The sequence below is a fragment of the Oryctolagus cuniculus genome, chromosome 17 (genome assembly GCF_051225735.1).
Source record: "Oryctolagus cuniculus isolate XC-2025 breed Fujian yellow rabbit chromosome 17, ASM5122573v1, whole genome shotgun sequence".
Taxonomy (NCBI): Eukaryota; Metazoa; Chordata; class Mammalia; order Lagomorpha; family Leporidae; genus Oryctolagus; species Oryctolagus cuniculus.
The window spans coordinates 4,488,828-4,513,347 of NC_142883.1; the positions used below are offsets into that span (position 1 = coordinate 4,488,828).

The following is a 24,520-nucleotide window of genomic DNA, read 5'->3' on the forward strand; positions in this document are numbered from 1 at the left end:
CAGAGTTGGGCTGATCCGAAGCCAGAAGCCAGGAGCTTCTTCCAGGTCTCCCACGTGCGTGCAGGGGCCCAAACGCTTGGGCCATCTTCTGCTGCCCCCCCCCCCGGGCACATTAGCAGGGAGCTGGACTGGAAGTGGAGCAGCGGGGACTTGAACCGGTGCGTGTCTGGCTTCGTTCACTCAGCAGTGTTTCCAGGGTTCACCGTGTCGTTCTGATCTCTGTGCCTCACTCCTTTTCTGGCCAGCAGTATTCCCGTCCGTGGACACACCGCATTTTGTCTGTCCCTACACTTGTCGGGGGATAGTTGGGGTATTTTGGCTATTGTGAATAGTACGTCTGTGAAACCCTATGGTTTTGATGTTGACTGCTTCCTTGTATGTTATTTCTCCCAGTGACGTTGGAAGACCAGTGAAGGCACGTGGGTCTTGCTGACTGTGTACTGTGGAATGTGTGTTGATTACAGTGAAATCTGCATTTCAGATTTGCTGTTTTACTATCCTCCACCATGGTGTATTATTTTTTTAAAAAGATTTATTTATTTATTTGAAAGAGTTACAGAGAGAGGTAGAGATAGAGAAAGAGGTCTTCCATCTGCTGGTTCACTCCCCAATTGGCCGCCACAGCTGGAGCTGCACTGATCTGAAGCCAGGAGCTTCTTCCAAGTCTCTCATGTGGTGCAGGGGCCCAAGGACCTGGCCCATCTTCTACTGCTTTCCCAGGCCATAGCAGAGAGCTGGATAGGAAGTGGAACAGCTGGGTCTCGAACCATTGCCCATATGGGATGCTGGCACTTCAGGCCAGGGCTTTAACCCACTGTGCCACAGCGCCAGCCCCAACCATGGTGTATTATTAAAAGAACCCGGTCATTTGTCATTTGTGGAGTTTTCCACAGCTGAATTCTGATTGCCTTCCTGAACTGTCATTAACGACATCCTACACTGTGTCCTACAAACTGGTGATCGGATCTAACAGCTTGAGCCGGTCTGTTTTCTTCTTAAAGCTTTAACATTTGATGTGTGAGTGTGTATGTGTGTGTGTGTGTGTGTGTGTGAAAGTGTGCATATGTGTGGGGGGGGGGTCAAGCTACCCTATGGGAGTGCCTGGTTTGAGCTGTGGCTATTTCACATTTGAGATCCAGCTTCCTGCTGGTGTGCACGCTGGACAGCAGGAGATGATGTGTGCGTGTGTGTGTGTGTGTGTGTGTGTGTGTTGATCATTTTGTTGTGTTCTCCAGCACTGGGTGTGTATTTTACTGTCATTTTCAAGGGTGAGTGGTTGTAGATTGATAATTTATTAATTAGGATTTTTTAAAGATTTTTTTATTTTGGGCTGGTATTGTGGTATAGCAGCTTAAGCTGCTGCCTGCAAAGTCAGCACTTTGTATGGGTGCCGGTTCAAGTCCCAGCTGCTCCACTTCTGATCCAGCTCCCTGCTAATGCGCCTGGAAAAGCAACAGAGGATGGCCCGGGTGCTTGGGCCCCTGCACCCACATGGGAGACCCAGAAGAAGCTCCTGATTCCGGTCTTCAGCCTGGCACAGCCCTGGCTGTTGCCGCCATTTGGGAAGTGAACCAACGGATAGAAGATCTCTCTCTCTGTCTGTCTCTGTCTCTGTCTCTCCTCTCTCTCTCTGTAACTCTGCCTTTCAATTAAATAAATAAAATCTAAGATTTTTTTGACAGGCAGAGTTAGACAGTGAGAGAGAGAGAGACAGAAAGGCCTTCCTTCTGTTGGTTCACCCCACAAATGGTTGCTACGGCCAGCACACTGTGCCAATCCGAAGCCAGGAACCAGGTGCTTCCTCCTGGTCTCCCATGCAGGTGCAGGGCTCAAGGACTTGGGCCATCCTCCACTGCCTTCCTGGGCCACAGCAGAGAGCTGGACTGGAAGAGGAGCAACTGGGACAGAACCCGGTGCCCCAACTGGGACTAGAACCTGGGGTACCGGCGCCGCAGGCGGAGGATTAGCCAAGTGAGCCACGGCACCAGCCACAATCTAAGATTTATTTTTAAAAAGTTAACATTCAGTTTGTGTTCATCATTTTCAGGTGTTCAGTTCAGTAATGCCAACTATTGTGCAACCAATCTCTAGAACTTTCTCATCTTGCAAAACTGAAACTCTGAACTCACTAAACACGAGTCCTCCCCCACCCCCACCCCCACCCCACTCACGTCTTTAGTTTAAATGTAATTCTGGAGATCTGTGTAAGTGTGGCTCCCGAAAGCCTGCAGAGAATTCTGAGTTTTGGTTGAGAAGTCGTAGCTGAGTGCAGTCTGTGCGCTGGTGCCGGGTTGTCTGCTGTTGACAACAGGGAGGGCGTGTTTTCGTGGCGTTCCTCCTCCGCGCCGTCTCTGATCGGGGAGTACAGCTCACGTGTCTACGAGTAAAAATGTGCACAAGTGCCCCGGAGGCATCTTCCTGTCGGACAGTCCTGGGCTCGGCGTGGGCTCTGCGGAGTGCAGCTCCGAGAGGGGGGCCCTGACGTCCCCTCAGAGACGGAAGAGCAGACGGACAGAAAGCTCACTGAGTCTGTGAATGTCTGACTTGCTCTCTCCCGTCAGTCTAATCGAGGCCAAGTTGGTGGCAGGGTCTGTTTCAAAGAAAGGAAAAATAAGACTTTTGGTTATCTCAAGTTTATTTTTCCTTTGTAACTGATGAGGGTTTGGGGAGCTTATTCTACCTTAATTCACACTGTCTTTCACATTTCCTATATGCCCATTTTATCTCCAAAAAAGTTTAGCGAAGAGAGTTGTCAGAGAATCACTGAGCGTTAGAGTCAGTTTAACCAGAAATCAGGACGTTTGTCACCTGTGCAGCTATCGCTGCTACTTCATGCAATATATTTTTCTGAAAAGTTGCCTACACTGAATTTTATTTTATCTTTATTATTTGTAAGGCAGAGTGAGAGAGAGAAGGATCTTCTGTCTGCTGGTTCACCCCAAATGGCTGCAATAGCTTGGTCGGGGCCAGGCTGAAGCCAGGAGCCGGGAACCCCATCCGGGTCTCCCACGTGGGCAGCAGGGGCCCAAGTGCTTGGACCATCGCTGCCCCCCGGGCATTAGCAAGGAGCACTCCCGTGGGGACACTGCCGCCACCACAGGTGCACCACAGTGCCGGCCCCAGTATTCTTGATTTTTGAGGCAGGATGGAACTACAATTAGCTGTCCATATCTTTCTTGATCATTTCATTTCTTCTAATATTGCGGCCAAGAAATGGCATTCCCAGCAGAACCCTGTCACCTGGCCTAACCCTTCAGCCCAGGTCACGAGTGCACCTGTAAGCCAACCCACACGCTCCCTTCACCGCCCACGTCCCTCACTCCCACGGAGCTCGACCTGGACAGCTCCCGCTTCTCCCGGTTCTCCACTCATCACCGGGCGTCACCCATCAGTGTGAAACCTCCAGCTCTCTGCTCTCCCCCGCCGTGTGATAAGCCTGCAGCCCCTACTGGGCAGAGCTGGGTTGCTAAGGTTCACCGGGAAGTACTGAGATTATTTGAGCAGGCGGCGTCTCCCGTGAGCGACGAGGCACCTCCCCTCTCTATAAATTATGCACTTGGAAAATGGGCCCAGCAAGTGCTGGACATAAATAATGGATACTCCAGCTGTCCTAAAGGACGAGCTGACCACGGCATCGATGCAGACGGCTGCTGCTTGTGTTTTCGGGTCCGATGGGTATCTTTCAAGGGCCCTGGAGGTGCTTCGATTTGGGCTCTGTTGCCCTCCCTTGGTCATGTTTTCCTGTTTGTTGTTTAGTTCAAGACTTGCCTGGCTTTGTGGTGAGGGGTTTTACCCACACTGTTTCTTTTAATAGATGTTTCCAGACTCAAGCTCCATGGGTAGGAAATGAACGTCAGGTTCTGTCTCTGTTCAGAGCCTTCCTCTCTGCCTCCCCTCCCATGGTTCCTCTGCAGGCTGGAAGCGCCCGCCCTCATTTTTCAGTTTGCTGTAAGTCTTCAACAGAAATTGCAGCCGACAGGGAGTTTTTATGTAGCCAGCCTCTGCCCTTTCACAGCCTTTGTGCTGATTTGAGACCTGGAGTGGGAGGGGTTGGTAGAGGGTGTGCTGTGAGCTTCCCCGGGGCCCCTCGCCCTCACAGGAGAGCTGGGTCACACCAGTGTGTGGCAGAAGCATTCACCCGCATGGCACCGCCAGGCTTCCCTCGGCCTCCCTCGGAGACTTACCAGTGCCGTCGCATCCTGGCACAACCCTCCCCAACCCCCCAGCCCCCGAATTCTGACCCTTGATTGCTGATGTTGGCTGGCAATGGCATTGTGTGGGCAGCAGCCCTGCCTTGGCTTGGCCGGTGACAGTGGAACACAGGGAACCTGCCGGGACCGTTAGCCCGGGGTGAGGCAGAGCTGAGGGTGTGTGTGACCTTTCACAGTCCTAACCATCTGCCGGTTCAGCTCCCTAGGGCCTGTGTGGTGTTTGGTAGGTAAAGCCAGGGCAGCCATGCTGTTTGAATTCTCAATTTCCTAGGACACAGTCATGTGTTTAGCAGTAACCTAAAGTGTGAAGAACCCTCGCTGCAGAGGATTATGGGGGAACAGAAGTAGACAGGTGGGAACTGAGGCTTATGCGTGTAGGTGTGAGCTGGCTTATGGAAATCCAGGCGAAGAGAAGTGTACACACGTGTGTTACACGTGCTCACACCCGTGGTTAGCATTCTCAAATGCTTGGAACAATTACTTCAGATTCAAGGGGAAGAAAATGAGCGACAGAATACTAGTATGTGTGTTCATTAGTGGGCGTCGTGGAACCTCGTGGTCTGAGCTGATGGTATCACAGATAACGATAAGGACGCAAGAATGTGAAACGGAAAACAAGCATCCAGTCTATGTTTGCTATCTTGGGTTTTCCCTGCCAGATTTTGTGCTGTTGTCCCAAATCAGGAGACGCCAACCCTGTGGGGTCGGAACTGCTCTCTCTCTCTGTTTTGAGGGGCTGGCAGGTTTCGCTAGGTTGTGTGGTTTCCGTTTGTTTGCCTGATGGCGTTTGTCTGTCCTTCTCTAGGAAGCTATTTTGCCAACCACTTCATCATGGGAGGAGAGAAGTTCGACTCGACGCACCCTGAAGGCTACCTGTTTGGCGAGAACAGCGACCTGAACTTCCTGGGAAACAGGCCCGTCGCGGTACGGCTGTAACCGCTTCATCTCCACGGGGCCCAAAGCGCCAGGCCCAGCCTCCTCCCAGAGGCAAACGGGCGCTGCTGGTTCCGTAGTCTAGCTCGGTCTGAGCTGAGAGGGGCCCTGGGAGCCAGACCACAGCCGCTGGTTATGCCGGGGGCCTGGGGCCGGAGGCGACCTGCAGAAGGGCTCCTGGAGGCGGTGAGGGTGAGCGTGGGTCACCCTGAGGTCGGCGCAGCCCTGCTGCCGGCCTCCGCCTGGGTGTTCCACTTCTCCTCCTCGTGGCACTTAGCACCACACTTGCATTCGTCTCTCTGTTCCTGTTGTCTGCCTTCTCCTTTAGAACGTAAGTCCCGCTGGGCAGGGGCCGTGTTACTGCTGTGTGCCAGGCCCAGGAGAAACCTGTTGAGTGAGTGACCGAGGAAGAGTCCCTGGACACCCGAGATACCAGGTCTCGGCTCACCCCGGGGGACGTGTGCGTAGCCCCATCTGTGCAGCCAGCAACCAGGCTTTGGATGGTGGTGGCTGCTGTGTGCCACGGAGGGCCCTCGGGCTCCTCAGGAAGACCCCCGGGCGGGCTGAGCGGCGGGAGCCGAGCAGTGGCCGTGGCGAGCAGCCAGGGCGTGAGCGCGTCCTGTGCTCCAGGCACCGTCCCAAGCGCTCCGTATCCGTTTTTCAGAAGTCCTCGGACTGGGTGTGCCTGGCCACGGTCAGTGACCTTCCCACTGCTTCTCACTGTCTCAGAATAGTTTGCCCTCCTGAAGAGACTCGTTGGTGGGGGCTGGCAAAACCTCTAAACAAGACGTGCGGCGCCAACAGTGGCGGTCTGAAGGGATCCACCTGTGGAGGACTTGGGTGTGGGAGAGAAGGGTGCTGAGAAGACGAGGAGTGGAACTTGGAGGAATGGCTGCGTTTGACCGGGCTCGGGAAAGAGGTTTTGCAGGAACGAGGCCCAGAGTGCAGGCCCGAGTGCGAATCGGCAAATATTTGCCGAGCAACTACCGCGTGCCAGGTGCGGTGATGGGAGCTGGGGACACGCAGCAGGAATAAACCCAGAACCAGTCAGGGAGGCAGCCTGGCCCAGGGCAGAACAAGGTGGCAAAGGCATATACGGGCCGTTCCCTGGAGAGGTGGGGAGCAGTTAAAGCGTTGGGCAGGGGCCAGCGCTGAGGTGTAGCAGGTAAAAGCCGCTGCCTGCGACACCAGCATCCCGTATGGGCGCCAGTTTGAGTCCCGGCTGCTTAATTCCCATTCAGCTCCCTGCTAATGCACCTGGGATAGCAGCGGACAGTTAGGCTTTGGCCTGACTCTGACTTTCAAATAAATAAATAAATAATTTTTAAAATGTGTTAGGCAGGAGAAATTGCTTCTTTTTTATTTTTATTTATTTATTTCTTGACAGGCAGAGTTAGACAGTGAGAGAGAGAGAGAAAGGTCTTCCTTTGCCGTTGGTTCACCCTCCAATGGCCGCCACGACCGGCACACCGCGCTGATCCGATGGCAGGAGCCAGGTGCTTCTCGTGGTCTCCCATGGGGTGCAGGGCCCAAACACTTGGGCCATCCTCCACTGCACTCCCGGGCCACAGCAGAGAGCTGGCCTGGAAGAGGAGCAACCGGGACAGAATCCGGCACACTGACTGGGACTAGAACCCGGTGTGCCGGCACCACAGGTGGAGGATTAGCCTAGTGAGCCGCGGCGCCGGCGAGAAATTGCTTCTTAAGGAACATTGGCAATGGTCTTCCATCGTGGGGCTTAATGGAGGTGAATTTCCTTATCGTTTATCTTGTTGTCTTCCTCCTTTTTTTTTTTTTAAGATTTATTTTACTTGAAAGAGTTACATGGAGAGAGGAGAGGCAGAGAGAGAGAAAGAGAGAGAGAGGTCTTCCATCCACTGGTTCACTCCCCAATTGGCCACAAAGGCCGGAGCTGAGCTGATCCGAAGCCAGGAGCCAGGAGCTTCTTCCGGGTCTCCCATGTGGGGGCAGGGGCCAAGCACTTGGGCCATCTTGCACTGCTATCCCAGGCCATAGCAGAGAGCTGGATCCGAAGTGGAGCAGCCGGGACTCGAACCGGCGCCCGTATGGGATGCCGGCGCTTCAGGCCAGGGCGTTAACCCGCTGCACCACGGCGCCAGCCCCATCACTGCTGTCTGGGTGAGCCCTCGTCTCAGCCAGCAGTAACGCTTCAAATGCAGAGCCCCTTGTGCTTCTGCCCCTCACGTGTGCACCCTGGGTTTTCCTGGTACCACCCCGTGGCCCTAGCGCTGAGAGAGGTCTGTCTTAGGAGTCCCCAGGAGTCAGCTCACGCTCTTGATTCTGACACGGACTAGACATTTGCATGCTTCCTTCTTTATCTTTTTCACTTCCTCTGATGTCAGATTAGTTTATATATTTTTAAAAAACGTGTTTTGGCCTTTTCAGGCCATACAGTCTATCTTAAAATAAGCAAGTGCTTCCCTGAGCTGGTTTTGAGGTTTCTTCTGGCTGGCAGCCTTGCCACGGTTCAGTTGCTTTGTCCGCACCTCTGTGCAGGCCTCTGGGTGACCGAGCTCTGCCTGAAGCACAGTGCCGCAGCCTTGGCCTTAAATTTGAGGCTTTATTTTTTCCCCAAAGAGCACGACGTTGGCGTGTCTGTTGCTGTTGTAGCTGGCAGTCGTTCAGTATGCCTGGGGCTGTAGTGAACAACTGCTTGCAGAAGACACCACGGTTTCGTGTTAGGGAAGCACACGGAGGGATCCGACGCCCCACACAGAGGCGCGTGCCGACGGAGCTAGCACACTCCCTCCTTCCCACGGGCGTTGTTCACTGACCACAGTGATAGCAACGTGTAACCCTCGCAGCTCACTCCGCACCCACCCTGCTCTCTGGTTTTGCCTGCACACCCTAACGCAGAAGGCCCCGTGTGACGGCTGGAGGCCTGACGTGCGAGAGGTTACATAAGCTGCAGAGCCCAGAGGGGCCGGATCAGGGCTTCTACCCAGCTGGCTGGTTCCAAAGCCTGAGCCGCTGCCCGTGCTGCTGACCAGCGCAGGTGCCTCTGGGACCTCTGCCCGTTTCCTGTCCGCGAATCCGTTTTTGTAGCGCACCAGGTACAGTTTGAGACGTGGGTCGAGTTCTAAAAGTGGAGCCAGTGGGAGTGATATGTTTTCCTGGGGGATCTCTTCAGAGAGCCCGAGTCGGTGTGTAATTCCATCTGCCGAGCTGACCTCTGGGCTCTGCCCTGACCGCACTTGACATGCTTGGTTAGGGAAGGCCCAGGGACCGGGACTGCTGTGTAGACTGACGTCCACTCTCTAGTAACCCGGCTGGGGTCAGCAAAGCAGCGTCAGGTTACAGAGGAGCGAGGATGGCCTTTTAAAGCCATCAGCAGCGCGCGGCGACAGCAGCTCCCCTTTCCAGAGGGAATCGGTGTGGGCGCTGAAGTTATTGAGACAAATTGTTATTCTAAAATAGACGTGCCCCGGCGTCCTGGCTTCTGGGGCTTGTGGCATTTCCTGCCGTTTCTGAGTGGGAGACTGGACGTCACTCCCGAGCTGTCCCTTGGGCTGCACTTTTACTGGAGCACTGGGGATTCACACGTCGCTGAAGATACTCCGCCAAGCCAAGTTCATTATTAAGTCTTCAGGGTCAGATTTAAGGACACTGGAGTGCGTGTTTATGCAGAAAAGCAGTGGAAGAGAGCTGGGATCGAGATGGCAAGTTGTATTTGTATCTGACCGTTAAACTCTTCGTAACCTCGGTCAGTCCATCACTCGGGTGCTCAGATTACCCGCTGGTGGAGCGGGCACAGCTCTGACTTCGGAGGAATGCCAGTCACTCGGGAAGGTGCCCACCGCGAGCTGCTGGAGCCAAGCGGGCTGCGCGCAGGCTCGCTGCCCTCGAGCTGGTCACCTCCGCGGCCACCCGTGGTTGTGGGGGCAGGAGGAGCAGGGCTCTGGAGGTCTCACCATCCCGGTGTCTGTAGCGGAGCTAAGGGGCCGGTGGACCACCTTCGTACAACGCCGGGCAAACCCGCCCCAGCCGTCCCTTGGTGGTGGGAGAGCTGTGTAGCTTGTTTGTGCCCCTTTATGGAGTTCAGTCTTGTTTCGTTGAGCTAAACGCCTGCCACGGCTCCAAGTCAGTTACGGGCTTGGTGGATTGAGGATTGTCGCGAGTCTGGCGCTGCCTGGACTCTTCGGTATTGGTAGCTCAGGTCCACACCCCACCCTCCCCTGCTCTCCGAGGGAAAGTGGGTGAGTTTCAGCCTCACCCCTGAGGGTTCACGCGCACCCGTGTGTTCTGTAGCCCTGCTTCCTCCTCCTGCCCCTGAGCCAGGAACTTTCTTCCCTCTCTGATGCAGGAACCTCAAAAAGTGGTGCTAAGTCCATCTTCTGTGAGTTAAACACTTCACTCACATGTGTGCCGAAAGAGCAAACTATTTTTTTTTTTTTTTTAAGATTTATTTGTTTGAAAGGTAGAGAGACAGAGACAGAGGTTTTCCATCTGCCGTTTCCTTCCTCAAATGGCCGGAGCATCCATGTGAGGGCCAGGCTGAAGCCAGGAGCCAGGACCTCCATCCGGGTCCCCCCGTGGGTGGCAGGGGCTCGAGCGCTGGGGCCATCCATCATCTGCTGCTTCCCAGGCGCCTTCGTGAGGGAGCTGGTCAGCAGCGCAGAGTAGCTGGGACTTCCACTCCTATAACTGCCACCTGCTGTGTCACAACATCGGCCCCCAAGCCCTAGGCCGGCGCCGCAGCTTACTAGGCTAATCCTCCGCCTAGCGGCGCTGGCACACCGGGTTCTAGTCCCGGTCAGGGCGCCGGATTCTGTCCCAGTTGCCCCTCTTCCAGGCCAGCTCTCTGCTGTGGCCAGGGAGTGCAGTGGAGGATGGCCCAAGTGCTTGGGCCCTGCACCCCATGGGAGACCAGGAGAAGCACCTGGCTCCTGCCATCGGATCAGCGCAGTGCGCCAGCCGTGGCGGCCATTGGAGGGTGAACCAACGGCAAAGGAAGACCTTTGTCTCTCTCTCTCACTGTCCACTCTGCCTGTTAAAAAAAAAAAAAAAAGAAAGAAAGAAAGAAAGAAAAACTAGCCCTTGCCTGAGGGAGCTCGGGCAGGGCAGGCCGTGCTGGCTGTCAACTCCAAGAGAGAGGACCAGGGCAGCCCGGAGCGCGGAGGGCTGGGCTGCCCCTCCCTAGGGCAGTGGCTGCTCACACCTGTTGCTCACACCTGTCACACCTGTTACCTGTTACAAAGCCCAAAGGCCCGAGGTGGGGACAGACCCCTGGTTCCTGTGCAGGCCGCATGTGTGTGCGTTGTGTTGGGCTGGGTTACTGGATCCTTAGCCGCCTGTATGCTGTCTTCTTCTCACTGTATAATTGTGCTGCACTTGCTCGGGGCCTTCGGTTTAGCGATAGTGACTCAATTTTTAGCAGTGCGTGCCTTTAGGCCCACTTCTCTGAATGCCTTTTACAGGAATGATATTGTAGCATTACTCAGAGCAGTAAAAACCTAGAGACTGTCTAAGTGATGGCGAGAGGGGAAATGTTAAATCCAACAGTGTGTCTGTGCCATGAACTGCTGTCCAGAAACAAAGTGGACCTGCGTCCCTTGACACGAAACCACGTCCACAGCGCGTCATCCGCTGAGGAAAAGCAAGCGAAAATCCGTAGGTAGGAAGGCGTCGGCCAAGTTTGCTCCTGTCTTCCTTTCGCCCGAGTCGCTGTAGTGGCCGAGGTTACCGCAGAAGGACGCCACGTGCTTCGGTCAGGTCTCCCCGTGGCTCGGAGACGTAAGACGGCGGTCACACATCCACCTGTCCGTCACGCGGACTTCAAGGTCTGGCTTTCAGGGTTGAAGCTACTGAAAGGACACCAATGTGCGAGGCAGAATCCGCACCGGGAACCAGCGTAGGAGGCAGACGCTGGGCCTCGGCAGTCAGAGTGCCCCCTGCAGGCCACGGCTGACCGGCGGCTTTGCCATGTTCCACGGAAGCCCCGTCCCAGTGTTCTACACAGCCCTTGGAACTTCTGAAAACCTCTGAGGCCGTTCTGGAACCGCTCAGTGTGCCCCTCACTGCTCCAGACTCCCAAGAACCCCCCCCCCCAGCGCCTGTGAGACCCGGGGCCCCTGCCAAAGTGTTAACTCTGTGTCCTGTGGGAGCGTCTGACGTCAACACAGCCTTTCACTCCTGTGCCTTCTGGGTCCTGCCAGTGCCCGCGCCAGCCAGGCCCCGCGGCTTCTGCCGTTGGAAGCCCCTCTCTTAGCAGGCCCCGCAGGCCCCAGCTGAGTGACGCGAGCGTGGCTCTAATTGTGCTCTGAAGGCCAGCAGTGAAGACGTGGGGGCGGTTTCCCTGCAGGGCGCGTGCTGTCTTGTCAGGCACTTGACCCAGGCAGGGTGGCCTTCTCCCCGGGACCGTGACCAAGGAGAGGGAGTGAGTCGTGCAGGCCCAGGGGTCTGGGGTCCGTGGTGCTGCCATAAATCCACAGACGTCCCCGTCTCAGGTCTCAGAACTCACTTCCCGTGAGGTCTGTAACCTCAGCACAGTGGACGCGCCCAGGCTGACAGCTAAGCCTCCTTTCTCAGTTCTGCCTGTGTTAATTCAGTCCTGTGTGTTTGGGGGATGCGTGTCTTCCAGTGTCACCAAAGGAGGCTTAGCTGTCGGAGGTGGCTTTGTGTGGCTGAGGCTGCCGTTTTGCTGTTTGGGTGAGCGATGGCTCTTCATAACAGCCACCAAGGAACCAGCCCTTGCTCTTACGTTCCCCCCACGCCGCCTCTACTGGGGGCATCACAGCACCAGTGCAGTGAGCTGCCGTGTGTCGCTGTCCCCTTCACCACAGGCCTACCGCCACCTCCACCCACCCAGTGCCATCTGGCTGACGGGTGGCCCACCCCCAGAAGCCCACACATGGAGACCACGTCCTCGGCCAGCTCGGCAGCAGCTGGGTTAGCTGAGGTTCTCGGGGAGCAAGGCCTGGCTGGGCATCTTCCTTAAGGGAGCGCTTTGCACAGAGAGAAGCCCACCGGGGCAGGGGAGGAGACCTGGCGATGGTGGGGTCTCGGCAGGACTCAGGCTTGCACCGCGTGGCCACCCCGTCTTGGGTAAGGGGCGGGCCTTGCCTGCCCTGCAGTGTACTGACTGCCCCACCCGGGGTGGCATATGGGGGAGGGGAGTCAGGAGCTCTCTCTTGGACTGGGTGGCCCTGCCTCCCTGTTCTTGGAGAAGGGGCAGCTCTCGGTAGCCAGCAGCTGAGGGATGGGTGCAGAGCCCTGACGGCACCAGCTCTCACCTGCACTGCCGCGCACCCTCCGCCCTTGCTTTCTTTTCTTTTTTTTTTTTTTTTTGCTTTTTTTTTTTTTTTACAGGCAGAGTGGACAGTGAGAGAGAGAGACAGAGACAAAGGTCTTCCTTTGCTATTGGTTCATCCTCCAATGGCCACCGCGGCCGGTGTGCTGCAGCCGGCGCACCTCGCTGATCCGCAGGCAGGAGCCAGGTGCTTTTCCTGGTCTCCCATGGGGTGCAGGGCCCAAGCACTTGGGCCATCCTCCACTGCACTCCCTGGCCACAGCAGAGAGCTGGCCTGGAAGAGGGGCAACCGGGACAGAATCCGGCGCCCCGACCAGGACTAGAACCTGGTGTGCCGGCACTGCAAGGCGGAGGATTAGCCTAGTGAGCCGCGGCGCCGGCCCCGCCCTTGCTTTCTAATCTGCTAGCGAGTCTTAGAGACCATGCTAGATCCCCTCACATAGGGCTGGTCTGTCTTTTTAAACTGGTGTCTGTTCTAGTACAGTAGGTACTCTGAAAGGGACAGAGCGTACACCGCTGGTATTCACAAGGTGGTGCACCTCTGGGATCGGCACACGCCAGCCCTCCACGAGCCCTGCTCCTAGGCCACAGTCAGCTCTGACTTCTGTCCTGCCTTGAACTTTGTGTTAAAGTGGAGCCTCCCACACACTCTCTCATGGCTCATTTCACCTCTTTTCTTCAGGTTTATTTATTTACTCAAAAGCCAGAGCTTTATAGAGAGAGAGAAAGATCTTCCATCTGCTGCTTCACTCCCCAAATGGCTGCAATGGTCAGGGTTGGGCCAGGCCAAAGCCAGGAGCTTATTCCAAGTCTCCCACGTGGGTGCAGGGTCCCAAGCACTTGGGCCGTCATCTGCTGCTTTCCCAGGCTCATCAGCAGGGAGCTGGATCAGAAGTGGAGCGGCCAGGGCTCACACAGGCGCTCATACGGGATGCTGGTGTTGCAGACGGTGGCTTAACCTGCCGCGCTGGACCGCCGGCCCCAGGGGTCGTGGACATTTAGTTGTCTCGTTGCGTTCAGCGCTGAGGAAGAGAGACCACTGCTGCACAGGGCGCCTCCGTGGGTGCTCCTGCTTGCCCTGTCGTGTTGGTAGGCAGGGGGCAGTCTGTCAGCTGTACAGCAGTGCCGCCGTGATGCTGCCACGTACGCGTGTGCACACCCGCTGGGACTCTGCCGGGGGTGGAATTCCCGCCGTGGATACAGCAGAGCAGTTTTCCAGGATGACTGTATCCGCTCTCCTCCCACCAGCAGCGCTGGGGTCTCCACACCCACTGTTTCCCGGCTTTCGTGTATTAGCTGTTCCCGGGGTGGGTGTGGGGGGTTCCATTTTCCCAGAATGCTGAGGTCAGGCGCCTTTTTGTGTGTTTCTCGGGCCGTTTGGATCCTCCTTGGGGAAGTGTCGGTGTCAGCGTGTCTGCAGACGTTAGTGTCCCTGTTCGCGTGTCCGGGAAGTGACAAGGGAGGTGCAGTCCTTGGTCACGCCGCGCCCTGCAGGGATCGCCTGTCAGCACTGCAGTGCCCGGTTTTCTCTGTGCTGGCGCTTTCCACGAGCCGGCGAAGGAATCCGCAGGGCAGGCTCAGTGTGAGGGCCCGACCCTCGGAGCCGGCTTTGGCGAGCGCCCTGAAGTGGGGCCGAGCACGGCTCTGTCTTCGTATTGAGCAGCAGCAGCTTTGGTTTCTTTGGTTTTTTGTTTGTTTGTTTGTTTGTTTGTTTTGGACAGGCAGAGTTAGACAGTGAGAGAGAGACAGAGGAGAGGTCTTCCTCCCGTTGGTTCACCCCCCACATGGCCGCCACGGCCGGCGCCGCGCCGCGCTGATCGGAAGCCGGGAGCCGGGGAGCAGCGCTTCCCACTGCATGGCAGCAGCACCTTTGCCGTGCAGCCAGCGGCCGCGTCTGGTCTCCAGCCGAGGCGGTGGCTGAGCAGAACGGCCAGTGTCCCGGGAGGCGAGCGGGGCAGGGGCTGAGCAGGTGCCCCCAGGCCTCCGTGTGGAGACTCTGCCCACCCTGCCGTCTCCAGAAGAGCGCCTGCGCCAGCACTCTGTGCCTGGGGCCCCCCGAGGCAGCCCCCCTGGCTTACGCCCCGGTGGACATCCAGTCCCGCCTTCTACCAGAGGGGAGACGGGTGGGCTCCTGGCTAGCGGTATCTGGGGAAAGACCCAGAGCATAAATGCTCTGCACAGACTTTCTGTCCCCCCCCCGACCCCCGCAGCCCCCTGAGCTGGAGCTCTGTGCCTGCGTGCGCCCTGCCGTCGGGATGCCAGCCTCGTCTGTCCGGAATCAGCTTCCTCGGGGCTGGGCCTGTTTCTGCTCCCAACGCGGTGCCGTCTCCTCCCCCGTCCTCTCGGTTCTGTATTTTCATGCATTTCCCCCTTTCCGTCTCCTTCCTGTCGTTTTGGGAGGAGTTGAGAAGGAAGCAGAGGTGGCCGCGTGTGTTTCCTCTGTGTTTGCTGGGAGCAGGTCCTTAAGCCTTCGCGTTGGCTTCTCCAGATTGCTCAACCTGTGCGCGCGGAAGCTGGGGCACCGCGGGACTTAGGGTTTTGTTTTTTAAAGGTTATTCATTTATTTGAAAGGCAGCGTTTTACATACACAGGGGAAGGGAGAAAGAGATTTTTCTGTCCACTGGTTCACTCCCCAAATGGCCGTAGTGGCCAGGGCTGGGCCAAGTGTAAGCCAGGAGGCTGGAACTCCACCTGCGTCTCCCACATGGCGGTGTGGGCCCAAATAGTCAGGCTACGCTGTGCCGTCCCGGGTGCCTTGGCAGGAAGCTGTGTCAGAAGTGGAACAGCTGGAACTCGAACCACTCACCTGGCATGCTGGCGTCGTAAGCGACAGCTTAACCCCCTGCGCCACGACGCCAGACCCACACAGGCTCCTTTTATTAAAATAGTTAGTTAATTAGTTAGTGAGAAACAGAGAGCTCCTGTCCACTGGTCACTCCCCAAATGCCCACATTGCTGGGGCTGAGCCAGGCTGAACTAGCAGCGGCAGTAAGCTAATGGAGGTCTCCCATGGGAGTGGCGGGGACCCAGCCATTTACAGCATCACCCGCTGCCTCCCGGGCTGCGCACGAGCAGGCTGCTGGGGCCAGGAGTGGAGTGAGGGCCTGGACCCCGGCACTCCAGCGTGGGACGCGGTCATCTCAGCTGCTGGCCGAGCCCTTGGATGCTCTCTGTGCGGTCCTCTGTCGTGTGGGAGCTCTTGTGTGACTCTCACAGAGTTCGGCGAGCCTTCAGGGTCTCCCTCTGCCCAGACCACACCGTGTGGCTGGAGGGGCAGGAACGCGCTGCTGAAAGTCAAGCCTTTTAGGGTGACAGACTCTCCTTAGCGATCTGCGCTCAGTGCCAGCTTCGGAGGTGCCTGTTCCCTCAATGCCAGGTGCGCGTCTAGACTGAGGGAGGTCCTGGCTGTGCCTGGCACTGCGCCACAGACAAGGACAGCAGGCATTTCTGCAGGGACGACTGGAGACGAGGTCTTGTCCCTGGGTTTAAGAGGCCCCTTGGCGTCTCCCTGAGAAGCATCCTATTTTGAGCTGAGCCAGCAGAGCGGCTCAGGCCCAGGAGACACCGGCCCTAACGCACGCCTGGCAATTGTGTGCACGGTGTCCCGTGCCGGTTGATAAGGCCTTTGATGGTTTTATTTAAGCATTGTGAAGAGCGCGTCTTGTCATTCCAGAAAGAGCAAAGCCGTGGGGAGGTTTAGGTCCGTGGTTGCAGTGGGCCCGGGGGCGGGGGCACTAGGTGGGGAGGTGTCTTTACCCTGACTGTGACGGGGCTGCTGTGTGCATTTGTCACAATCCACAGAACGGCACACTTAGAAAGGGTGGATTTTACTGTGTGGTAGTCACGCCTCCACAAAGCCGGCCTTCCACAACAAAGGGCAGTCTTGGAAAGGAGGAGTGGCTAACAGAGCTGCGGTTCCTCCTGAGGCCTACTCACCCCTAGTCCCGGGGTCTCTGTGGACGGGTCCCCCAGACACTGTGTGTGGCCGGGGCCGTGGGAGTACAGGGCAGTGATCCGATCCCCGGTGGCGGGTGCGAGGGCCTCTGCTCTACCAGCGGTGTCTTAGGCTGCACTTCGGTTTCTCCTCGGCTCCTGGTTGTGCTGGATCGTGGTGCAGGCTTGCTACAGACAGGAAGAGAGCCCGCTGCACTCTCGCTCTGGGTAAGACGGCGTCTTCCATTGTCAACCGAGGGCCTCACAGAGGCCTCCGCTGTCTGCCGAGCGTCCCGGTGGGTGGGTGCACAGTTTCCCAGTAGCGTACGGGACAGCTGGTAAAGTTCTCCCAGGTCACACCAGGCGAGGATGCCCAAAGGTATCTGCTGCAGCTGCTTTGGGCTTTGTGCACAAGAGAGGCTTATCGGACTGCCTATACTTCATTTGTGTGTTGTTTTTGTCCAAGAACGTAAATGGCCTTGCAAGATAGAGTCGCTGATGGGAACCACTGCTGATCTCATGATGACCTGTGTTCTGCTAGCCCTCTGTGATTTTTTTTTTTTTTTGACAGGCAGAGTTAGAGAGAGAGAGAGACAGAGAGAAAGGTCTTCCTTCCATTGGTTCACCCCTCAAATGGCCACTACAGCCGGCGTGCTGCACCAATCCGAAGCCAGGAGCCAGGTGTTTCCTCCTGGTCTCCCATGCAGGTGCAGGACCCAAGCACTTGGGCCATCCTCCACTGCATTCCTGGGCCACAGCAGAGAGCTGGACTGGAAGAGGAGCAACCGGGACTAGAACCGGGGTGCCGGTGCCGCAGGCAGAGGATTAGCCTAGTGAGCTGCGGCACCAGGCACCCTCTGTGATTTTCAAAATGTTTGCATTTTAGTCACCGTAAGAGAGACGGAGCCTGCAGACCCTGAGCTCGGCGTCCAGGGACATTCGATTGCTTGCCCGACATCTCGCGTGTCAAGGGAAGAGCCAGGGCCAGAGCTGGTCTCCCCGCTGTGGCCTTGTGCTCGCTGCGTCCTCGTCCTCGTCCCGCACACAGCTCCCTGGCTCGGCCGTGGGCTCTTACGCCCGGGTGAGCTGAATCAGTGTTGCACCACAGGTTGGAAGACACGTGGGCGTCTGCGTTTCTGTCATTTCCCGAGCAGTTATGTACCAGTCCGCCATTTTTCAGTCTCATTTATTTATGTTGAATATTTATTTATTTATTTAAAAGGAGAGAGACCGAGAGCGGGAGCAGCACGTGCGCACTCCCATCTGCTGGTTCTCTCCCCAGATGCCCTCAATAGCTAGAGCTGGGCCAGTCTAAAGCCGGGATCCCGAGCCTCAATCCAGGCCTCTCACCTGGTTGGCAGGGACCCGGGTGCGTGAGCCATCCTCTGCTGCCCCCCGGGTGTCCATGAGCAGGAAGCTGGGTTGGAGGAGGAGGGGAGGCAGGCCAGGAACCCAAGCCCTTCAGTGTGGGATGCTGGCTCCTCACGGGGCATCCTAACTGCCACGCCGAACACCAGCCTCCCCCATCTGCCGTTTAGTCTTAGGGGCCGATGCTAAAGACCTGGGGAGTCCCAAGGCTCAGGCATTGCTCTTCTGGAGATCTTATTGTCCCCACGTTCCTTCTGTGGAGTTTGTCTCCACATGCTGCTCTGATCCCTCCAAGAGGCATAAAGTTGGTTCCAACATGAGTCTTGCCGTCTAGCATTGACCTCCCAGGTCAGAGACGTACACACTTGGCTGCAAAGAACATGGATGTGGTATGGACAGGTCCTGTTTCTGAGATTTATTTTTTAAAATTTATTTGAAAGGCAGAGTTGCAGAGAGAGAGGGAGAGACAGAGACAGAGACAGAGAGAGAGAGAGATCTTCTATCCATTGGTTCATTCCACAAATGGCTGCAATGGCCAGGGCTGGGCCAGGCTGAAACCAGGAGCCTGGAGCTTCTTCCAGGTCTCGCGTGTGGATACAAGGACCCAAGCGACTGGGCATCCTCCCTTGCTTTCCCAGGTGCATTAGCAGGGAGCTGGATTGAAAGTGGAACAGCTGGGTCTTGAACCAGTGCCCTTATGGTTGCCAGTGCTGCAGGCGGTGACCTGACCCACTGCTCCACAGCACGGGCCCCTAGAGTTGGTGTCGCAGGAGCTGGGGGAAGGAGCCTCACAGCACGAGTGTTGCCCACCGGGAAGGCCTGCCGCTGCCTGAGCTTTGGGTTGGTTGCTGTTCAGCCCTGCGTCTCCTCCCACGGCAGAGCGCGAAGGCCGCCGTGGCCCCGCGGTCAAGCCCTGCCACACCGTGTTACAGGAATTTCCTCGAAATTTCTTTGAAACATACTGAAACCACGTGTGCGCACTCTCGCCTCTGCTTCCTGCTGTACACCCATCTACGGGAAACTGTACTTAGCGGTGTTACATTTCAAAGAAAAATTTGGTTAACTTTTTCACCTTCTGAAGTCTTGATGAAACTGTTCCACAAAAGTCTCTGTGAGGACTCGCACCGCCGCAGCGTGACCCCTTGGAACATGAACCACGTCCAGTCTACGGCAGGGGTCAGTCCCCAGACCGAGCGGAGCTGGAGGCCTCCGCACGCACGGCGTCTCAGCCCAGCGCAGCCCGGGCCCACTGAGGACACACCTGCAACACCCCGCGACACCGCGCCCCCGCTCTGAGCTGCTTCCTGCGGGAGAAATGGCGTCCGGGGCATTGAAGCGGGTGTCGTCAGGCTGTGTTTAAGACCGAAAACCTGTGACTGTGGGAGGAAGAAAGTCTGCGAAAGCCAAAGCCATGGATCACGCAGCCTGACCTGGCTGGGCGCACACAGCTCCCCTCGGCAGCCCCCGCGACTACAGAAACTACCTAGACGCGCGCTGTGTCTTTAAGAGGCGGCGCTGATAAACCAGCCGTGCTGTTCAGTTAACATGATTGTGGACACAACCTGGTTTAGCCGGAAAGAAAATGTTAAATCCTGACAACCGCAGAGGTTCACGGCCTCTGCTAATCCATCCTGCAAAATCATTTTAAGAGAGGAGATCAAGTGGCTAGCCTAGGCACTCAGTAGAAGCCGTAACAGAAAGTGCCAGGGGGCCGGTGCTGTGGCACAGCGGGTGAAGCTGGTGTCCCCTGTGGGTGCCTGTTCACGTCCCAGCTGCTCCGCTTCCCACCCAGCTCTCTGCTGATGCCTGGGAAACCAGCGGAAGATGGCCCAAGTGCTTCAGTCCTTGGTGCCCTGGCTTCTGGCTTCAGCCTAGCCCAGCCCTGGCCATCATGGCCATTTGGGGAGTGAACCAGCACGTGGAAGATCTCTCTCTGTAACTCTTCCTTTCTTTAAAGATTTCTTTATTTGAAAGTCAGTGTGTGACAGTACCCCATCCCAGAAGTGTGTGTGTGTGTGTGCACACGCGCGTGCATGCGCCCAACCCCAGAAGTCTGAAGCCGGGCTCCCAGCCTCTCCCCGCTGCACCCAGCCCTGCGGTTTGTCAGCTCAGTGTGCCCTTGTGTTAAACTCCGGCGTGCCACCTGGCGTGCCACCTGCTTTCCTGGAAGGACCGTCAGTCTCACAAAGTGGAGGCTGCTGTTAGTCCCCGTCTTTTACTGATAAGGAAATGGGTGCCGAGCAAGGCAAAGCAGTTTGTGTCACATCACACGACCAGTGGCCCCAGAGCCGCTCCCACCCCCACCCAGCCCTTGCAGATCTGGGCTTTCCAACCATCTCAGCATTTCTCTCGCTGAACTTTTTAGAAAGTTGTTTTACACTTAGAATTGCAGAGAGAGTAAAGACTTCCCGGAGACCCTCCACCTGGCTTCCCCCCAGGTCAGCGTATCACAGAACTGTGGCGCGTTTGTCCACACTGGAGCCTGACTCCGGCACAAACTAGTGAAAAAGAAATCACACTGTGTTGGGGCCCACTGATTCCCTTTTTAGTTCCTGGGCCCGGGCAGGACACCCTGGAGCGTTCTGCCCTGCCCCCTGCGTCCCTTCCAGTCCGTGACCTTCTCTCGGTTTCCCCGAGTGTCTTGTGACCGTGACGGTTTGGAGATGCACCAGTGGGATGCTTCGCAGGGCTTTCCTCGCTCCTCGTTGGAAGCCAGCCACTAAAGCCGCCTGCTCAGTCGCAGACTCTGCTTCCCTCCTTCGCTCTGTCTTAAGATTTATTTATGTAATTTATTCGAAAGGCAGAGTTCTTGGTTGGTTCACTCCTCAAATGGCTGCAGCAGCCAGGGCTGGGCCGGGCTGAAGCCAGGACCCAGGAGCTCCGACTGGGGCTCCCACATAGTGGCACTGCCCTCCCAGGTGCATTAGCAGGGAGCTGGATCAGAGGCAGAGCCGCTGGGCTCGCTGTCACTCTGACGTGGGATGCTGGTGCCACGAGGCCCGTCCCGTGCTGTGCTTTACAGATTCCGTGTTTTAGCATGACATACTCTTTGATCTGACAGCCAGGCTGAGAGTTATAAGCTTAGGAGCCAGGTTAACAGTGTTGGGAGACACCAGCATGCGTTGCTTTCAAGGGATTGCTATCTGTGGCACCATCTCTGCTTTGGGTCAGGCCCAAGCCAGGAACTCCATCCAGGACTCGGTCTCCCACATGGGTGTCAGGGGACCAAGTAGTTGGTCTGCTTGTCCCCAGGGCGCCTTAGCAGAGACCTGTATCAGAAGAGCAGTCGGGACTCAAACCTGCATTCCAATATGGACCCACTGTGCCACAATGCTGGCCCCAAGTGCCTGTTTATTCTTTTTTTTTTTTTTTTAAGATTTTTTTTTTAAATGTACTTGAAAGGCCAAGTTCCAAAGAGAGGGAAAGACAGAGAGAGAGGTCTTCCATCTGCTGGTTCACTCCCCAGATGGCTGCAATGGCAGAGCTGGGCCAGGCTGAAGCCAGGAGCCAACAGCTTCTGCAGGTCTCCCATGTGGGTGGCATGGGCCCAAGCACTTGGGCCATTTTCCACTGCTTTTTCAAGGCCACCAGCAGGGATGCTGGATTAGAAGTGGAGTGACTGGGACTTAAACCAGTGCCTACATGGGAAAAATAAAACCTTATTAAAGTTGCTGATTGAGTAGTGGTTTTCTTCCTGGGCTGTGTCTGTAAATACGTAGCTGGAGTAGCTGGACCAGGCCGGGCTCTGAAGTCTGTACTGCATGGCTTATAAGCCTAACACTGTTCTGTCTGCCATTATAGTATTCATTTCCCCAATCCAGAACTGGGATTTATGGCCTGGTAGACTTTAGAGTATGTTTTCCTTCTGAGAATATGAGAAAGGGACTTGACACCTCCCGGAGTTAACCCTGCACCCTACATGGATAGTTTGAGAGTCAGTATATTTTCATAGGACAGAGAAGGCCAGTTCACAGTTTCTTACTTTTATAAAAACAAAAATGGGGCCGGCGCCATGGTGCGCTAGGCTAATCCTCCACCTGTGGTGCCAGCATCCCGTATGGGCGCCGGTTCAAGACCCTGCTGCTCCATTTCTGATCCAGCTCTCTGCTGTGTCCTGGGAAGGCGGTGGAGGATGGCCCAAGTGCTTGGGCCCCTGCACCTGCGTGGGAGACTGGGAAGGGGCACCTGGCTCCTGGCTTCAGATCAGCATAGCTCCGTCTGTTGCGGCCATTTGGGGAGTGGGCCAGCAGAGGGAAGACCTTTCTCTCTGTCTGTCTCTCACTGTCCGTAGTTCTACTTGTCAAATAAATAAATAAAATCTAAAAAAAAGAGATGGGGAATGGGAATGATTTTGGCCGTGTTGCCTTTCTTAGTAATTGGCCTGTTGAAAATACCTCTGTTTTAATACATCTGGGAAATACACAGGGGCATTAGAACATCCAAATGTCAGGTGGCCTTTGGTGCAGCCATCAAGATCCCATCCTGAGGGCCAGCGCTGTGATGTAGCGGGTAAAGCCGCCACCTGCAGGGCAGGCATCCCATGTGGGTGCCAGTTCAAGTCCCAGCAGCTCCACTTCTGATCCAGCTCTCTGCTATGGCCTGGGAAAGCAGTAGAAGATGGCCCATATCCTTGGGCCCCTGCACCCATGTGGGAGACCTGGAAGAAGCTCCTGGCTCCTGGCATCAGATCTGTGCAGCTTTGGCCATTGCAGCCAACTGGGGAGTGAACCATCAGATGGAAGACCTCTCTCTCTCTCTCTCTCTCTGCCTCTCCTCTGTGTAACTCCAACTTTAAAATAAATAAATAAATCTTCAAAAAAAAAAAAAAAAAGATTGCATCCCGTGTCCAGGTGCCTGGGTTCAAGTTCCAGCTGCCTCGCTTCCTGCTAGCGCACACCCTGGGAGGCAGCAGGTGATGGGTCCCTGCCGTGCACACGGGAGACCTGGATTGAATGTCCGTCTCCCAGCTTTGGCCTGGCCCAGCCCCAGCTGTTGCAAGCATTTGGGGAGTGAACCAATGGATGTAAGGTCTTTCTGTGGGACCAGCACTGTGGCATAGTGGGTTACGCCTCTGCCTGCAGCGCCAGCATCCCATATGGGCACCAGTTTGGGTCCTGGCTGCTCCACTTCACTTCCAATCCAGCTCCCTGCTGATGGCCGGGGAAAGTAGTAGAAGATGGTCCAAATGCCTGGGCCCCTGCACCTACACGGGATTCTGGGAAGAAGCCCCTGGCTTCAGATCAGCTCAGTTCTGGCCATTGCGGCCATCTGGGGAGTGAACCAGTGGATGGAAGACCTCTCTCTCTGTCTCTCCTTCTCTTTATCTGTAACTCTGCTTCTCAAATAAATAAATCTTAGAAAAGAAGGGATATTTCTGTGTCATTTCTGGGCCATCCTCTCTGCTTTCCCAGGTGCACTGGCAGGGAGCCGGGTCGGAAGCAGAGCGGCCCCCCCTCGAAGCAGCACCATGTGGGATGCCAGCGTCGCAGGCAGAAGCTTAGCCTGCCGCGCCACAGCACGGCCCCGCAGTGGCGTGTTTTTAAATGCGTGCTGTGACTGCTGTCTGTTCTTGTCCGTCTGAGAAACTCCTCACAGATAGCGTCAGGCGTCTCAAGATCTCGCTTGGGAGCGGATGCAGCCAGGGCTGCTGGTCTGAGAGGAGCGGCCCCCTGACCCTCACCTCGCTGCAGGGGAGGGGTGCCCGTGGCAGTCCCCGTGACCCCCACCTCGCTGCAGGGGAGGGGTGCCCGTGGCGGTCCCCATGACCCGCGCCTCGCTGCAGGGGAGGGGTGCCCGTGGCGGTCCCCATGACCCCCGCCTTGCTGCAGGGGAGGGGTGCCCGTGGCGGTCCCCATGACCCCCGCCTTGCTGCAGGGGAGGGGTGCCCGTGGTGGTCCCTATGACCCCTGCCTCGCTGCAGGGGAGGGGTGCCCGTGGCGGTCCCCATGACCCCCGCCTTGCTGCAGGGGAGGGGTGCCCGTGGCGGTCCCCATGACCCGCGCCTCGCTGCAGGGGAGGGGTGCCCGTGGCAGTCCCCGTGACCCTCACCTCGCTGCAGGGGAGGGGTGCCCGTGGCGGTCCCCATGACCCCCACCTCGCTGCAGGGGAGGGGTGCCCGTGGCGGTCCCCATGACCCCCACCTCGCTGCAGGGGAGGGGTGCCCGTGGCGGTCCCCATGACCCGCGCCTCGCTGCAGGGGAGGGGTGCCCGTGGCGGTCCCCATGACCCCCGCCTTGCTGCAGGGGAGGGGTGCCCGTGGCGGTCCCCATGACCCCCGCCTCGCTGCAGGGGAGGGGTGCCCGTGGTGGTCCCTATGACCCCTGCCTCGCTGCAGGGGAGGGGTACCTGTGGTGGTCCCCATGACCCCCACCTCACTGCAGGGGAGGGGTGCCCGTGGCGGTCCCCGTGACCCCTGCCTCGCTGCAGGGGAGGGGTGCCTGTGGTGGTCCCCATGACCCTCACCTCACTGCAGGGGAGGGGTGCCCGTGGCAGTCCCTGCGACCCCCACCTCACTGCAGGGGAGGGTGCCCGTGGCGGTCCCATGACCCCTGCCTCGCTGCAGGGGAGGGGTGCCCGTGGTGGTCCCCGTGACCCCCACCTCGCTGCAGGGGAGGGGTGCCCGTGGCGGTCCCGTGACCCCCGCCTTGCTGCAGGGGAGGGGTGCCCGTGGCAGTCCCTGCAACCCCCGCCTTGCTGCAGGGGAGGGGTGCCCGTGGCTGCTCTGCCCAAAGCCCCCCTACTCCCCTTTGAGTTCAGCTTGCACTGCGCTGGTGTTAGGCAGCGTCCCTGGCATCCAGAAACAGCT

At 57.1% G+C, this 24,520-nt stretch overlaps 1 protein-coding gene across 3 annotated transcripts in view; it reads left to right on the top strand.

Annotated features, from left to right (window-relative positions):
• Positions 1-24,520, top strand: part of RNF157 (ring finger protein 157) — an 81,634-nt gene that overhangs the window by 23,626 nt on the left and 33,488 nt on the right. For all 3 annotated transcript variants that reach the window (XR_016224056.1, XM_017338920.4, XM_008250917.5), the window contains exon 2: positions 5,017-5,135. Coding sequence is in view for 2 of the 3 variants with exons in the window: in XM_017338920.4 (XP_017194409.3) it covers positions 5,017-5,135 (119 nt within the window). In the remaining variant the exon portion in view is untranslated. The remainder of the gene's footprint in view (positions 1-5,016; positions 5,136-24,520) is intronic.